The 16,441-nt window shown below is 45.7% G+C and overlaps 1 protein-coding gene across 1 annotated transcript; it reads right to left on the bottom strand.

Moving 5' to 3' along the window:
* Window positions 1-5,740: 5,740 nt before the first annotated feature.
* On the bottom strand, window positions 5,741-16,209 carry dkk2 (dickkopf WNT signaling pathway inhibitor 2). The gene is made up of 4 exons (XM_003972392.3): window positions 15,610-16,209; window positions 8,440-8,590; window positions 8,041-8,172; window positions 5,741-7,428 (listed from the first exon to the last, which is right to left on the bottom strand). Exons 1-4 carry the CDS (start codon window positions 15,811-15,813, stop codon window positions 7,178-7,180), a joined length of 738 nt encoding a protein of 245 aa, XP_003972441.1. The 5' UTR covers window positions 15,814-16,209; the 3' UTR covers window positions 5,741-7,177.
* Between the last annotated feature and the right edge of the window lie 232 nt (window positions 16,210-16,441).

The following is a 16,441-nucleotide window of genomic DNA, read 5'->3' as shown; positions in this document are numbered from 1 at the left end:
AGCATTAATTACAACCTTACAAATTATTCTTGGTAAATAAATGTTATACATTCATCCCAAAAAGAAGCCCTGTGTGGGCTTGGCTTTATGCCGTGTAACCAACAATAACGTTTACATAATAAGTTGTTTTGTCCAACTGTCCAGTACAATCTAAATGCTTCTGAAAGTATCAATTTTTGTGGTTGGTGTTTAGGAAATTTCTCCAGCTGGCTTTTCACACAGCGAAAAGAAAATTTTTCCAGCCTTGCATGACACTTCTGAGGTTCTTTTAGGTACAGAGATGTTCTGCTGCCTGCAGCAGAAACTACCTACTCTGCTAGTGTTGCGTGCTAATAAGCTAGCAGTGATGACAAAGTACAAAACCACTAGATTAGGCTGGATTTGAAATTATATCTGTATTTTCAGATGATGTATGGAACTTTTTTGTCACATAGTCACAGATCAAGACCTGCCAATGCGGTTGGTTGACCTGTCCTGGGTGCTCACTGCTCACCGGTATAGAGGCCCCAGAACTCTTCTGTGCAGTAGGTCACCAACCGTTCAGCTAAGTCACTACTGTTGCTATGCCATCCACACCTTTCTGACACGGCCTCTCAGCTAGGGTCTTAGCTAGACTTCCTCTAGCTTCACTTCCTGGTCTATCCTGCACAGGCCCAGGCAGTGGGGGACCAGCACCGATGTCCAAAGCCTCGTTCTGACTTACTGTATAATGGATGGATGTTGAGACTCACCTAAAATGACTTCAAAAAAACTAACTTACCTTCTAGGAAGACAGTTAGATTGATCATTTCAGAAAATCTACTTTTTACGTCTTGGTCCTGCGGAGGACAGAAGGTCAGCCTAGAGAAGCCGGAGCTTTATTTCTGATTGTAACAGAAACCCAACTGGTTACACATAAACACGTCTCTGGCAGGACAGTTAGCCGTGATTACTAACTAACAACAGACATCAAACTAGGCAACATGAGTTTTGTTCTACCTCAAATCAAACCTGACAGGTTTGCTAGTTTTTTTTACATTGTCTTCCAGTATTCAGCCCTGCACTTGCCAGGGTGGCCTTTCCCTCACAATTACTCATTCTTTAAATTGGCTAGAGTCCCCACACTGTTTCCTGAAAAGAAAATCACCATGTATACCAACAAACAACAAGTTCCCACTGGGGCTCTCATAATTTTAATCACTCAAAATCTGGCGGGGGCAGAGCTGAGGGAAGCCGAAACAGATGTTGCAAGGCTGAAAAAAAAAAAACAAGTCACGACCCCCGAAGAGCGTTGAGATCAGCGTTGGGCAGGTGTAAATAGGGCGATTATGCTGATGGAAATGCTGCAGGACGCAACGCTCGCGTTGAACACATACCATCAGCGTGAGGACATGCGATTATCCGGGTGTCCTGTTTAACATCCAGATTATTTGTCCCTCGTCTCAGGAGGTGCGAGCAAATCTCTCGAGCGGCGCGTCATATGGAACTGTTCATTTCTAATGTTTGCCCGTCCAAAAGTGCAAAAAAAACCCCAACAACCCACTAATCGCTAAATAGAAATACAGGCGCGATGGCCCAAAAACACCTGCCCCGGGTTGGCGCGTCAAGAAGCAGTTTTCTTTTGTGGTGATTCGACCTGCCGTGAGTTAAAAATGTGGCGTTTCTAATAGTGATAATTGGGACAATTTCAAGGGAAATTTAGTCAAGATGTGATTCCTGATACATTTAAGGTCAGGGGTAAAATAAATCTCTATTTTGGACTCCCATTGCCAAAGAAGACTTGTTTTTGAGGGAGTATAGAGGTTTTCCTATTGAGTGTCCTCAGGCGCGTGTTTTTGTACATGTGGGTTTCACACGGGCCATATTTGTCATCACGATCCAACGCAGAGTGTTTCTCACGTGTGATCTCTCGGCCTCCCCTTCAGGAAATGCTCACATCACCGTCTGCACACAAAAAGCAGTGAGATGAAAGTGGTGGTCCACATGATGCAACAGCTGTCCAGCTGTCTCGGCCCTTCTGGTGTCGAGCACCAGAGCAGCAAGGGATGCTTAGACATACCAGCAATATGAATCGGTTGCAGATGGTGCAATTTTTTGGGGGGATATTACGTATTTTTGCATCTTACAGCCAAATTCTTTGGGTTTTCTATACGAGGAGGTGAAGCTAGAGCTCGGGAACTGTTTTTTCTACACAACCTGAGGAAGGGCTCCGTTATTTTTCTCTGTTTATTGGTCAATTGCCCATTCTTTTCAGCACTCTTGTGACTTTTCTATTAGAGGCTTCATATTTCATAGTTCCTGTCCTCCTTCCTGACTCTGACCTTTGACATTTATTGGGCGATTCAGGAGCATCTTCCCCCGGCTGCGTGACCTACCGCGGATCATTCCAGTGTCCAATTTCACCCCTCGCCTACAGGTGCTTCGCTGAGAGATTACATCGCCGCCATGTTTCAGCTGTTGCCTTCCAAGTCTTTAACTCCTCAGTGAGAACTCGGCGGTTTCTCTGCCAATTCTGTCCTTCCAGCTGTTGATGGTTCCAACAGAACGCTCAGTGTTTTAAGCCAGCTGTTGACTGTTTTCCTCCAGCGGTTGTAATTGTGTGTCAGAGCTTAATGTTTTATGCAGTAGTTGTTTGACTGTTGTTTCTGGGTTAAACTCCTATTTCCCCGGTGCAGGAAGCTGCAATGTTGTCATGTAGTCGATTCCGTTTGCACCACCATAGAGACTCTGGTATTCCCTAAACCAACTTTCAGGACATCATGCTGTAACGCAGGTTTAGGCCATAACCAGGAGCCTGACGAGTGGGAGGAGCCGGAACGCTCCCCACCAACATCCTGATGAAATGGGATTTGACCTCTCCTTGATTCTGGAGGGACCCCCAGAGGCGGATGCAGCTCTTAAAAAGAGAGGAACATTGTTCTTGTGCGTGATTTGTGCAAAGTCAAGGACATTTTACATGTGTTTGTATTGATGCTGCAGGGCTGCAACTTGAAAGACAAAACAGTAACTTTCTGTTTCATATTTTTCTCCTGAACAGAGAAGACGTTGATTCTCCCCACCAACGTGACATGTAAGCATTAGATCGACAAATCCCTCCCTTTTGTGCTACTCAAATCTGTTTGTGGAACGGGCGGTGTTTTAATGGAGTTTACCACTTCCTGTGAAAGAATATGAGGATGATGATTCTGGGTCCCTCATGGGTAAAGGTTCCCAACAAATCCTGACTTTTTTGGTTAAATGTCACCAGGCCATCCACCAAACATTTCCTGTGGCCAACGTGAATTCCCCCCTCATGTTGTAGGGGGTTATGGAAGTATGGCTTTGTTTAGGATGAGAATGCGCGCTTGGTGAATGTAGATAAAAGCAAGAGACAAATAAAAGCCACATTTGTCCAATGATTGCAGCAAAATGGATGCCCCCTGGCATTTAGATCATGTTACATCATGTTTGAGTTGCACCCCGAGACGCAGGAGTACACGTGATGGAGTCATGAAGCCTCTTTTTTTGCTTGAGAGAACTTTCCCTCTCGGCCCCTGCGTGAATGATACGAGCCATGCGAAGCCGAGTCCCATTTACGATCCGCCGTTCGCCAGCGTGGGCATCAAATCAAAGCCTTCCACTGAATCATGGGCATATTTTTGTAGCTGGCTAACTTCACGGGCAGTCAAACCTGTCTGTGTGAACGTCTTCATTTGTGTATTTTGCTGACGCGCTGGAAAGTGCAGAGCCAGCGACAGTCACTCTCTCATTAGCATTTCTTTTTTTGGTGGAGACTCCAGAGCCCGTGGGTGGCCTGGAGCTGCAGAAAAGCAGCGCCTGTCTCCGTCTACCTCCTCTTTCCACCGAGACCTGACGCCTCAAAATGTACCTTTTCCAGCGTCTGCGGAGATAAAATAGGCATCCAATATTTCAGCGAATAGAAACCTTATCCAAACAAAGGTAGGGTAGAGTCATTACTTGGAATCAAAAGCACATGTGTGGACACCCGTGGGACCATAAACGACAGCCGCGTTAAATGCGTCTTTCCGCTCAGAAGATGCGACAATTTCTCGTCTGAAACTAGAAAAGATAGAATTTCGCGTAATCCACGGACGATGTGGAAAACGTCTCCCTACCTGCATCGGGAAGTGTCTTCTGATGTTAATATGGGGGGATAAAGGGGGAGAACCGTGGCTCGATGGCTATACCTTTAGAAGTCTGCACTTTATTTAAAAGGAAAAGAAAAGAAATACTGAACATCTGTTGAACACATTGACTTGAGATGGAACTCCCAGACATCCCCCTAGTTTCATCTGTGCAGGAAAATATGTATTATTTAATAATTTATGGCGAGCTTGCGCAGACAAAACAAAACAGCCCCAGCAACTATTTCAAAGCTATAGAATATTACACGTAAAGCAAATATTTGATGGTAGCTGCAGACGCTGAGGAGCACCAGGCTTTGGGATTACAACCCCAACCAGACCTAAACAGAAATATACCGTGAATGTATACCGACAGTGCGGTTGGAAAATCTACTGCACAATACTGTAAATCTCAGACAACATTGCCGTGGATCAAAGTCACCAGTATCCGCATAATCTCAACATCTGGTGCATTTAAGGCAACCTGAACAAAGCCCTCAAAGGCCCAGCGCAGCATTGCTGCAGAGAGCTTTTCAACGGCTTTTATTTGATTTTTCTTTTGTTTCCACTCGAAACATGAAAGGTTGGCCTGATACATCAAAGACCAATTCCCCCCCTGGCCGACACGTAGGATGTTACTTTGAACAGAAATAGACATTCAACGACAGCCCCACCACAATTTTGCTGACATCTGATGCATTTTTCGGTCGGTACGGAAAACCGTACTGGGATCTGCCTTAACGGCGCGTATTGAAATTAAACTGTAGTGTTTTAAAGCTGGCGAGTTTTTGTCTACACACGCGGCTCCTGGAGGAGCTCTCAGCCCATCCAACACTGCCTGAAGTGGCGGCGATGCTAACCGAGCTCGGTGATGCAACGGAGACCTCTCATTTCTTTTACAATGTGCAATAAAACAATCTACCGAAGCAGAGATAGGGTGCACAATGGTGCTATAAATGGAGCATTCCAGAGCTCACTGTCCATAGCTCACATCTGCAAGGCATCACTCTATGGCTCCTATGAAGTCTAATTTGTCATGAAGAAAATTTCACACAGTTGTTCTGAAGTTCTGGTGACCATTGACCAGCTTCAGGAAGTACTGCAGCTTTTCTTTTCTCTCAAATAAAAACCATTTAATTTCATCGTGATGGAGAAAGTAATTGAATTTAAAGGTTGTGATGAGTTATTTAAAGAGCTCTTTTGCATTACACCAAACGCTGAAAGGTTTTTCTGGTTTTGTATGCGAAGTGCACATGCGCGTCTTCATTCTGAGGTCACTCGCTCCTTCAAACGTGGGATTTAATAATGTTTATTTTCTTAGTTTTTACTCCTTTTCTTTCCTGGTTGTTTATTTGGCCTGTTGGTGTTTTATTTCATTGAGCCAATGGTATCCTTCACTCACTGGCTCCTGTTTGTGTTGTGTGCATGTGTGCAATCATATAAATACGCCTCCTTGCCAGTGGTTTCACGTCATGCCTGTGACCCATAGCCCGAAATTAAAAAATGCACTTTGTTTCAACAAATAACTGCCCCGTGAGGGATTTCTCCTTTTGGGGGTATTTCTGATACGTGTCTCTGGGGACCAATAAAGGATTTCTCTTCTTCTAAAACTCATGATTGCAAGTCAAAACCCACTCTCCTGGTACAAAATACATTCTTTTATTCAATGATCATTGTAAATACAAAGTAAAGGACAAAAGGAAAAGTATTACAACACTAACAATATTTAGTAGCACATAACTTTCATATACACACCATTTACACAAACTATACTGGTCATGAAGAGGCTGGTCTCTCTCCTTTTAATGCTTTCCCTCTCTAAAATCAACCAAAACTATCTAGTGTCGTTACTTTTATTTTACCTATACATATAAATGCATCATTCCAGCTACACTGATTTAAACTCTCCAGCTGTGCTCATCCTGTTTCGTCCCTCATTACACTTCTTGCCAAGATGACAAGTGTTTAACATTCATATTTGTATTGTCTGTACATGATATACATTGATTCTTAAATACATTTCCATTTGTTTTTAGAACTATTTACAATATAAGAGCTTATCGATAGTTTTAAATGGTTACAAAATATGTGTAGTGGATGCTCTTAAAGCAAAATAAACATGTATTATACTGACTATGTGGGTAACAAGTGTTTGCATATGGAAAAACAGGAAGTGTTGACAGAAACATCAGGTTTTGGAGCATTCTTGTAACTAATTAGCCTCCTCTTGTCACCGATCATTGTAAACAGAAAAACATTGCACTTCCGCTGGATTCTGCCGCAACAGAAGACTACCTCGGCGCAACTGTTCTTGCCCTCACAGTTGCACCGCAGCAGCCTCCAGCCGTGCCCGACAGATCGGACGAGTCGTCCGCAGACGGCCGCGGAGACGCCATCTCCTCGCCGGCTGCAGATGGAACTCATCGCCCTGATGTCGATGTGCTCGCATTCTTTGGTTTTAGAGCGTTGCGTGCTGCGTTCAGGTCCCGTGATGTTGTCACAGTAACGTGAGTTCGGCTCTGGAGTAAACAGTGTATGCACTTGGTTCCCCAAATAAACTGGTATTTGGTCTGTGCCTACTGGTCGCACATGTCTGACTTTCAAACAGGAGAGATGAGGGAGCCACAGTGACTGAAAATTCAGATCCAGCCCTGACACAAGAATACCTAAACTAAAATATCATATGGCTTGTCTTAAATAATCTTGGCTTACACCTATCAAGGGAACTTCTAGCTAACTTTCTTGCTCCCTGAAAAATAAAGAGAAGGTTGGGTTTTCTGTATTTGCGGACTACAGCGCAACATGACCTCACTGATTTGGCGGATCCGCGAGGTGCATGTGTGCTTGCGAGGGAGGGTGCATGTGGGTGCAGGGGAGGACCACTCACAGCAGACGCGTTACAGCAATCCCACCCGCTAAGTTTGTGCTCAATGTTGAGCCTTTTGTAGCCACACAGTCTGTTCTGTCAATGGTGAGTCTCAGCCTTTCACGCCTTTCAATGCAGCAACAATCCTTTTAACGTTCCCCGACACACGGAGACGGAGGCCCCTACGCAGACAGCAGCAGCCCCCGCTTCAGATCTTCTGACACATGTGCAGCCTGGACTTGGTCGAGGAGGTTGCGTCTTTCCACACCTTGCAGGAAAGGCCTTTGGCGCAGTCGCAGCGCTGGAAGATTTCTAAGCCGTGGGCGCCTTTCTTCCGCTGCTTGGTGCACACCTCGCCCTGCCTCAGCACCGGTTTGCAGATTTTGGTCCAGAAGTGGCGGGCACAGCAGTAACCCTCCAAACAATCAGATGAGCGCAGACAAGCGTCGCCCTCGTGCCCTGGTAGAGGAAGTCAAGGAGAAGTGGCAATTAGTGGTGAACCAGCAGACAGTGCATCTCCAAACAATGTAAAAAACACGATGGATGGCCATTTAAAAAAAGACGGGCTCTCACCAGAGACATAAAAAGACCTTCCTGGAAATAAAATCTTTCAGCATTTTGACGTCACGGTTAAATAAAACAAAGGAAATGTATCATTATTGTTCATTAAGCTGTTGAGTTTTCCGTCGGGCTGAGTTTCTTTCTTCGTAATTCACTTCCTTTCGCGTTATGGCGGGGCCGTGTTAGACAAACACGGAGCAATCAGTGGGCACGAACCGCATGCTGATCGAGTATTCTTCTGAGAACAAGCTACTTCAATTTAAATCAAACTAAAGTTGGGGTTTTTTGGGGGGGAGACAGTGATTTTAGGGTGGCAGCCTGCTGTTTTGAGGTTACATATGTGGTGAACAGTAATTTTTTGTAAGATAGACGCTACATCGTCATGAATAAGGTGGCACTGAGCAAGGGCTAAAACAGGTGTTAGCTACCATATAGCTGTGCCCGTGAACTCTGTTGACCCCCAGATTGCGAGTGTCTTTCTTCCATTAACGACAGAAGAATAAATCTCACTTTTAAGAGGGTGCTTGGCGTGCATCTTCCCACTCTTCCTCCAGCTGTGCTCCCTGGTGGGGTGTTTGTTGTGCTCGTCCAAAGGTGAGATGTGAGGCGAGAGCACGCTCTCTGAAATAGGGACGCAAATGTCTGCCAGAAACAGGGAGAAAAAAGGAAGCTTGAGTGGAAAACAAAAGCAACACTGCTAAACATTGCTCAACCTCGTGGTTAAAATGGTTACTTTAATCACAACGATTTGACAGTAATTTGTGTTTTTTAGTCATTAAATTAGGCTCCTGACTCTGAAGACTGATCTGGGTTGAAAACATCATTGCGCCATTTATTGATTAAGGGAGACCAACGGGTGGAATCCCTGGCGGGAGATCTGGGTGGGGAAGGGCAACCCATCATACTTACAGTTGCTGCAGCGGTTGCCGGGGCAGCACATCGCATCCCGATTGCAGCGCTTCTTCCTCCGCCGGCAGTTGAGGCAGCGAGAGGGAGCGTGGTGAGGGCTGTGGCAGTAGCTCCCCAGGCTGCACTCCTTATCGCTGCTGCATGGATACACCTGGCAAAGACCAGATCTTTGTCACGAATAAATTCATAACTCGGGACCTGATGCATCTCCCACATTGGGGCTTCAGCTGCGCCCACAGACTCCCAGTCAAGCTGTCGCAGAGGACCAACAGAGTGGATTTCTTTTGGCCGCAACCCAGCAGAGCTCTGATTACCCAGACTTAAAGACGTAAGTGCAGCCCCTCTAATTGCCCCGCCTGCACCACAGTTGCACCGGGTCACAAATGAAACCTGGAGGAGTTAATGAGCCGAATGAAAGCATTATTGTGTTCAGGCTGAAGAGAACCGAAACCAGAACCGAACCTGGCCTGAGCTGGTAGAGACACCCGATTTTAGACCAACCCTTGCATTGGTTTGTGTTTTATTTGAGTTTAAGTCAATCAGTCCAAGAAGATTGAATATTACGCTGCTCTACCGTACTTGTATTTATGTACTTAATTAAATCTGGGGTTTTGAGAAATAAAGGTGTCATCGCGCTGTGAGGTTTTATGGGTGCAGTCTGATTTTAATGTTTTAGACTAAATTCAATAATGTGTAATCAAGTCAAGTCAAATCTTTGCACGCTTATGTCACGCTAGGGAGAAAGTATTTGCTTGGTTGTTTGGAGGAGATTATAGTCCCTCTGCACTTCATTTAAGTGGACACCGTGTTCTACAGATCCAAATTTCTTTCAGAGTTGTCTTTTTTTCTGTAGGGTTTCCAGACAAAACAGCTATTAACATTTCCACCACACTATTTCACAAAGGCTTTATGAGCACACAGACATAATTGAGGGCTCATTACTGTAGATAATTATGCTCAGTTATGGACAATTTTGCATCGTTTTTTAAAGTGAAAGGTCATAAAACAGTTGTTCTGCAAAACACATAGAGGACATTTAAAGTACGTGGCGGCTAAAGTAGAACTGACCACACTTAAGAAAACCACGACTCTACGGAGCAGAACCTCCACATGTCATGTCCACAGCAGAAAAACTATAATTAAGCTTTCCATAACAAGCCCATCGGCAGGATGCTCTACTGGAACCGCTAACTTGATAGGCAGTTATTACATGTGCAGTTCCTGTCACACTGGAGGAAAATGTGCCATCTTTTGTGTCAAATAACAAAAGAACTCCTAAAACAAGGTTGAGACTATCCGGTGACAGTGACATTTTGATTTGCTCGTTTGGTTAGAATGACTCCTGGCACATGCAGGTGGGGGTGAGATCCCGGGACAGCCCAGAGAGACGACACCTCGCTTCCTAGCCCAGGAATTCCTGTGTGTTCCTGTGGAGCAGACTGAGCTGCCCCCGTGACCCAGACCCGGATAAGCAGAGGAAAACAGAGCGGAACGGAAACATTATTATTCAGGCTCAGGCCCTCATCTGATGCTGGAAAATTAAAGGCAAGCCTTTCTCCAAATGTTGCACATATTTGAATTTTCCAAGCAGATGCTCAGTATATACTAAAAAATGCGCTTAAAAAAACTTTAAAATCCCAGATCCTTGTCACTGTCAACTGTGCAGCTGAAGACCAAAAACAAGTGAGTTTAGATTTATTTAAATCTGTATGGGGCTCGTTCTCCTTCATCAAGTGGTTAAAGCTGGCAGCTCTAGTGCTCACAGCCAGGTTACATTTCCCAGAATGCTGTGAGAGGCAGTTTCCTCCACCATCGGGAGGCTCCTGCAAGGACGGTGTTGTGAGTCCTCGGCCTATTTATGCTTCGCTGTTTCGCTTTTTGGACTCTCCAACAACGCGTGGACGGAAAGAAATTATTAATATGATTCACAGTGTTGATTTGACAAATTCATAGAAAGATTTTTTGAAAAAAAAACCATAAATGGTTCAAACACCAAAACATATTCACACATATGAATATTAGCAGCAAACAGATTTTGACTGTGTAAATTATGTCCAGTGCGGAATGACTGAATAAGATGTTTGGCTGGCACGCCGCCACCACCGCCAGCGGCACCGCCGGTCCATTTAGCTGGTAGAGCTAACTGACAGAGCTAATCCAGCGTGGCTTACCACTGAACAGCCACGGAACAACAAACACGGGAAGGAAGGGCTCAGAAAGAGGGAGATCGTTAGACGAAATAAAAGCAATCTCGATGGAGCACGGAGATGGGAGGCTCAAAAAACAGGCAAACATGAACACACCAACACACACACACATGTGGCGCTGCAGTCAAAACTCAGCAAAATCAGGATTTCATCACACCGGGAGCCGTTACTTGATATGCACGTACTTCAGGGTGTCAGTAGGATCAGACTGGTTGGACGGAGGCCATGCCGAGTCTGTCAGGTTGGAAACACATGAATGCAACGTAAAAAAGAAAAAAAGAGCCAGAATATGAGTGTCCTGAGCGTTCGGATGACTTTCTGGAAGCCTGGTAATTAATTTGTGGATCCCCGCAACAAAAAAGAGGCTGTAAAACCTGAGGGAATATAGATGTTTTACACCTTTACTGTCAGATCGTCACAGTGTTCGAATCCGCATTTTGTGGCGTTGGAAGACACTTTCTAAAATCTGAGAGCGGAACCAAGGATGTCATGATTGTGTTCATTACAGTTCAACATTTCTGCTGTCAGCACCCATTTCAGTTTAAACAATCTATGTTTTTACCTCAAACAAAACCCTTCATGGCAATCTCATGATAAGAGCATTCCTTCGCTATAACCTATAACCTCTATAACCTCTATAACCTCATCAAACGCCAAAATCTACTTAGCTGAATTTACAAGCCCCGATGAAATCAGAGGCAATATTTTCGATCTTTATTAAAAGTTTCAAAGCCTTGTTTTTCAAAAAAAAACCCCAGTTGCTCCACTCAACTGACAATAACGATACAAATCCATTTTGAGCAAAATATTAGAATACACACCCAAACCAGCTGGAAGTCTGTTTATGTTTTTTTTTTTAAATGCCAGTGTTCTATCGCTCCCCGATGCACTGTAAGGTAGTAATCTAATCAAGGAGACGGGTTTTCCATCTGGTTTGAGAGTCTTTAAAACCATTTCCCTCTGTAATTTTAATGTGTTGAGTTTAAGATCTTTCAACTGAAATTTCATGGTAGCTTCTAAATCTGAGCTAAACCATTCGCTACCTGGCTGGACGTGAGTCTCCACTAAAGGTGGGACTAAAGCCATTTTCCCCACATCTCATACTCTGAGTTTACTACCATGATAATCAAATCAAGACTTTTCACCTGCTCCTATTTCAAAAGGTGAGGATGAAATGTCCTTTGTTGTATCAAATGCATGCTCGGGGTCCATAAATTATTGACATCTGAGGTGGGGGGGGAAAAAAAGCTGGAAATGTGGTCTGAGGAGAAACTCAAGAAAGTGCAACCCTGACAAGAAAAATGTGGTGTGAGCTAAATATGAAGACAAATGAGCTGAGCCACGTGCAGCGTTGCTTCACACTACCTGCTCCGATTTCTATCTGTCCTTCTGGCCAGCAGGCTTGGATCAGGCATTTGGAAGGGAGGGAGTGTGGAGGAGTAGAAGAACGGGGATCTCCTTTTCCATCACGGCTGGCTGACGCGCCGAGGCAGCCCTTTGAAACCTAATGATATAAGGTTGACCAAGAAATCACGGCTGACATCTCGCCTTATCTTGTAATGTTTTAAAACGCCTCTATTGAAACTTCTGAGGCATGACACTTCACTTGATGCATTTATTTGTTTTTTGAACTCCCGCTCCCCTTATTTTTCCCTAGATGGCCTTCATACATAAAAGCAGGGCTTGGGATCCTGCTCTGGAAGTGGGCTGCAAATTGTGTACTCTGCGACCTCTCTTGGTATGCTGGTGAGACGATAAAGGAAGAGACAGACAGAGCCATCAGCAAAGCCCCCTGGCCCTGTCTCGTGCTGCTCTCGTGCTGGTAAAGCGCTGGGGCTTTGAAAAGGAAGCTCAAGTGTGCGGGAACAACAATCTGCAGTTTTACAGCAGGACGTGCAGGGCTTTGAACCCTCCTTCTTGGTCTTCTGGTCCCTTATTTACCTTCGAAGTCATTCCAGAGGGCTGATATAACTCGATGGAAGCGCCTAGCAACGCATCAAAACAAGACCTTTTGCACGTGCATGAGGAGTTAAGGTCCTGATATCAATGGGACTCCACTCTTTCTGTGGGAACTATTGTTGTTTTAGCCCCTCCAGCTTCTCTTTGCCCCTCATCTTCTTCTGGAGCTTTACCTCCCTTCTTAGGGTGCAGCCTCACACCATAAGAGGCCACCAACAAGAATGGTGACACCAAGTAAAGGGGTTTATTCTGGGAGGCGGTTTAGGACAGTTGGTGGTGGTCGACAGTCGCCACAAAAAAACCCAAAAAACGCTGGGTTTCAACGTGGGGGACGATCTCTGGGCACCGTTATAAAATAAACCGCCCAATTAGAAACGCTTCACAGTAAGATTTGGCTCTAACAATCAACCAACTACACAACTAAAATACGAGTTTCCAACATTAAAGGTGTTCGGGAAGTGTGGTTATTCTCTAAAAGGTGTCTCTGTGAAAGAGATTTGGGATTGTAGGGAGACACCATCATCTTTGAACCCTCTCCTTTACACTTTTGGTATAAAGGACTGCAGCTGTGACTAAACATATAGAGAGTAGTTATTTAGTCATTCACACACAGGCTCATGATTGCACTCAAGCGGCAGAGATCAGGTATGTAAACCCGCAGCTGGGAATTGTGCTAATGAGTGGGGGCCTTTCCGAGTCAAATAAACGATGTCGCTGAATAAACAGTTTGTGCGCCGTGTAAGCGCAGACAGACACTATCGGATGACATGGGGACGGCTGCACATAAGCACTCTTTAAAAGCGTGTCGTCTCTTCAGATAATGGCGTCTTTCATCGCTCTAAACACGCGCGCGTATGGCCACGACCCATTCGCTGGCGTCCCAAGGCTCTAAAAAGGAGACATTCCTTAAGAACACACTCTGAGTTGATCTCGGGCTCGTCCGTTCAAGGTCCATGGGACCGCAGGAGGGAGGCTTTTTTGCTGAGTTTAAAGGTGTGACCCTGTGGACTGAGAGGAGGCCCCTTTCATTAACAAGTCCAATTACAGTTAAGGAAAGTGGTTTTCCACAAGAGGCCTCTAATGGCCCCAGTGTCGGGCCCTCACTGGGCCCGTGGGACCTACGGAGTGGAAAGTCCAGCAGAGTGTAGCTCAAATTGAGCTTAGCTAACAAGTAATCACACCTCTCTCTCTCTCTCTTCCTGTCTATGTCTCTCTCCCTCAGCTCATTAGGATCTCTAAACAGTCGTTTCGTTTAAACGGGGGATGGTGGGACAGAGAGCAAATGGACCTGGTTCTGCTTTTATAGTCCGAGCCCTCACAGATTGCTTGTTATAGCAATCTCTGTCTTGAATTAAATTCAGCAACAACATAACTCAGACTGACCGGCTGCTGATGTTTAACAGACGCGACCTGCCTGAGTGCCGCCACGCTGTCGGTTCCCTTGTGGGATCAGAGGTTACAGTGGTGAGCGCCGCCTCCGTGTGCTATTCATTTCTGCTGGTTCCCCCAGCCAAGGGGCCGTACACGCCACCCACAAGCATCGGCTGTCAGCGACTAACAGCCGTGCATCCTGTCAGTTTTACAGGCAGGCCGATGCGATCGATGAAACATCGTTTCTGTCTTGCTTCATGACATTTGCTGTATCGCACTGTTGCGGTCGAGCGGCGTTTCTCACATACCTGTCACACTCGCGACCCCTCAGCCGTGGCCGCCAGTCAGCCCTCCGATCCACATCAGTTGGATCAAATTAAGCCGCAGCGTGACAACACGTCCATAAATCAACGCGTAGGATATTGAGGTTTTCTCAGGATGTAAATGTGAGAGAAAAAGTATGACGACGCTTGTGTCTGTCTGCGTGTGTGCATCCCACCATGAAGAACTTTATACAGGAAATGACTCACTAAAAGAATCACTCATGACATCAAATATATATTCTTGCCTTGGCTGCAGATCTGCTGAAAAAGGACCCGCCCGCTCTTCCACGCACGCTAACCCGCTAAGCCTAACCCATGTCAACGCTGAGACACATTAGACCCTAAACCTTGACATTTTTACTTTAGCGACAGCCGTCTGCATTGGCCACTTTTCCCTGCTTTTCCTTCTCTCAGACCACAGCAGATTATCGTAGGGGCGCAGAGGCAAGCGGGCCTTTAAATTGAGGTCTGGCAAAGTTGCCTGAGGTCGGATCGCCACACTTCACCGAGGAGAGAAAGAGCCCTTTGCATCATTTCATCTGCCTGGACTGGATGAGCGTGCGGCCTTCAGCCGCAGCTTAAACACTCCTGCGTTATTACTGGATCAACCACAAATAATGGCGATGTCGCTGATGTATGATCTTATTGGATGTAGATCTTTCAGAAACAATCGAAAAGCACCAGCAGCTCAGAATCAGATGTTTGCCTGGAGGTCAGATTTGGTGATTAGAGATTTCACAGCTACATCAGGCAGTTATCATTTCCATTCTTCACGCTGCTCATAATGTTCAAAACCTGTTTTGTGTTGGTGGAGTCAAGTCTTTAATATTGTTGGATCCGCCCGGTCGGGCTCGGACTACAGTAACGTGGCCCTCGGCTGGAGCAGCAGGCACTGATAACTCTTTGAGTGGGCAATAAGAAGTTGGTTAGTGTGTCCCTCTGAGGCCCCGCAGAATCTCATAATCCCAGCATGCGTCTGGACCACTTTAACGGCACCGAGACCCAGACAGAAAAACCCCACGTGTTAACTTTTTCTCACATTTCTGACATTAATGATTTACTGTGGAAGTCAGCTGCGCCCGACTGTGGCGTCAGGTCTGCGAGCCAATTAGGCTTTATGAGGGGTCCGGTCCCTGAGAAGTTCCAAACTCAAACTTTTGCCAATGGGCCATTAAATTATTTTGAAAATTAAATCGATTCAAAACGACCAAGAACTGATATTGAGGAGGCTTTATTGCAATTACTAAATCCCAGGCGTCCCCGTAAATCTGGCACAATTCTTGAAATAACGCAATGAAAAATCAAAATACCTGCTTAAGAATGTTGTATTTCTTGGTGATCCTACTGTGGGCCGTCGTGGAGCGGTTCGTGGCCGGTGTCGGCGCGTCTTCCAGCCCAGCGGGCTTGATGGAGTTCGCCTTTGGGCGCGTCTCCGAGACTTGGGATGTCCCCATGTTCAATATCGCAACCAGAAACATCACAACGCAGCATCTATTCCAGGTTAGGAAGAGCATCCTTAGAGCGGGAGGAAATAACTCAAAATGTTCTCGAATAAACCGCAGAAATTAGAAGTTTCTAAGTGGCAACTGCGCTCAATTTCAGTGTCCTCGCTCCCCTGGAACTCAGATTAAGGATGAAGGCTTCGATCCATAAAATGATAGATTCAGAAAACGTTCCACTTTAGAAGCTGAATCTGATAACCGCGCAGAGGCTTGGAAGGTCAGAGAGAACGCTCCCGTGTCTCTGTCTGCTTGTGAATGAGAGCCCGGTCCTGCGGCTGGCTCTTTTAACATCTCAGATACTTTCTTTTTATAGGATTCTAATGAGTGCGCTTCCTCCGCCCCCAGTCCCCATTGACAAAGACTGAAACTGATCTGCGCGCTGCTGCGCCCTCACTGTCGCCTCCGCACCGGCACCGCGCTGGAGCCCCGGTGGGAGACGGCTATAAAATTATACAGCGTGTGCTTTAACTGGCCGCATGACCCCCTTTCACTGCGATTATGGCGGTTCGAGGGGGGGTGGATATGGTGCTGTGGGCTGATGGTTTGTTTCCAGAATCACAGCAAACAATCTGCGGCAATTTTTAAAGGCAACTGTAACTTGTGCGCGTCATTGCGCTCAAGCACCTAAAAGATATCAATT

Source organism: Takifugu rubripes, chromosome 17 (assembly GCF_901000725.2).
Source record: "Takifugu rubripes chromosome 17, fTakRub1.2, whole genome shotgun sequence".
Lineage (NCBI taxonomy): Eukaryota > Metazoa > Chordata > Actinopteri > Tetraodontiformes > Tetraodontidae > Takifugu > Takifugu rubripes.
This window is presented reverse-complemented; position numbering and strand designations above follow the sequence as displayed.

Coding starts and splice junctions, on each gene's coding strand:
- dkk2 (XM_003972392.3), bottom strand. CDS start 15,813: ATGCTCTTCCTAACCTGGAATAGATGCTGCGTTGTGATGTTTCTGGTT. Junction 8,591..15,609: donor AATACAACATTCTTAAGCAG/GTATTTTGATTT, acceptor GGTCTTTGCCAG/GTGTATCCATGCAGCAGCGA. Junction 8,173..8,439: donor CGGCAACCGCTGCAGCAACT/GTAAGTATGATG, acceptor TGTTTCTGGCAG/ACATTTGCGTCCCTATTTCA.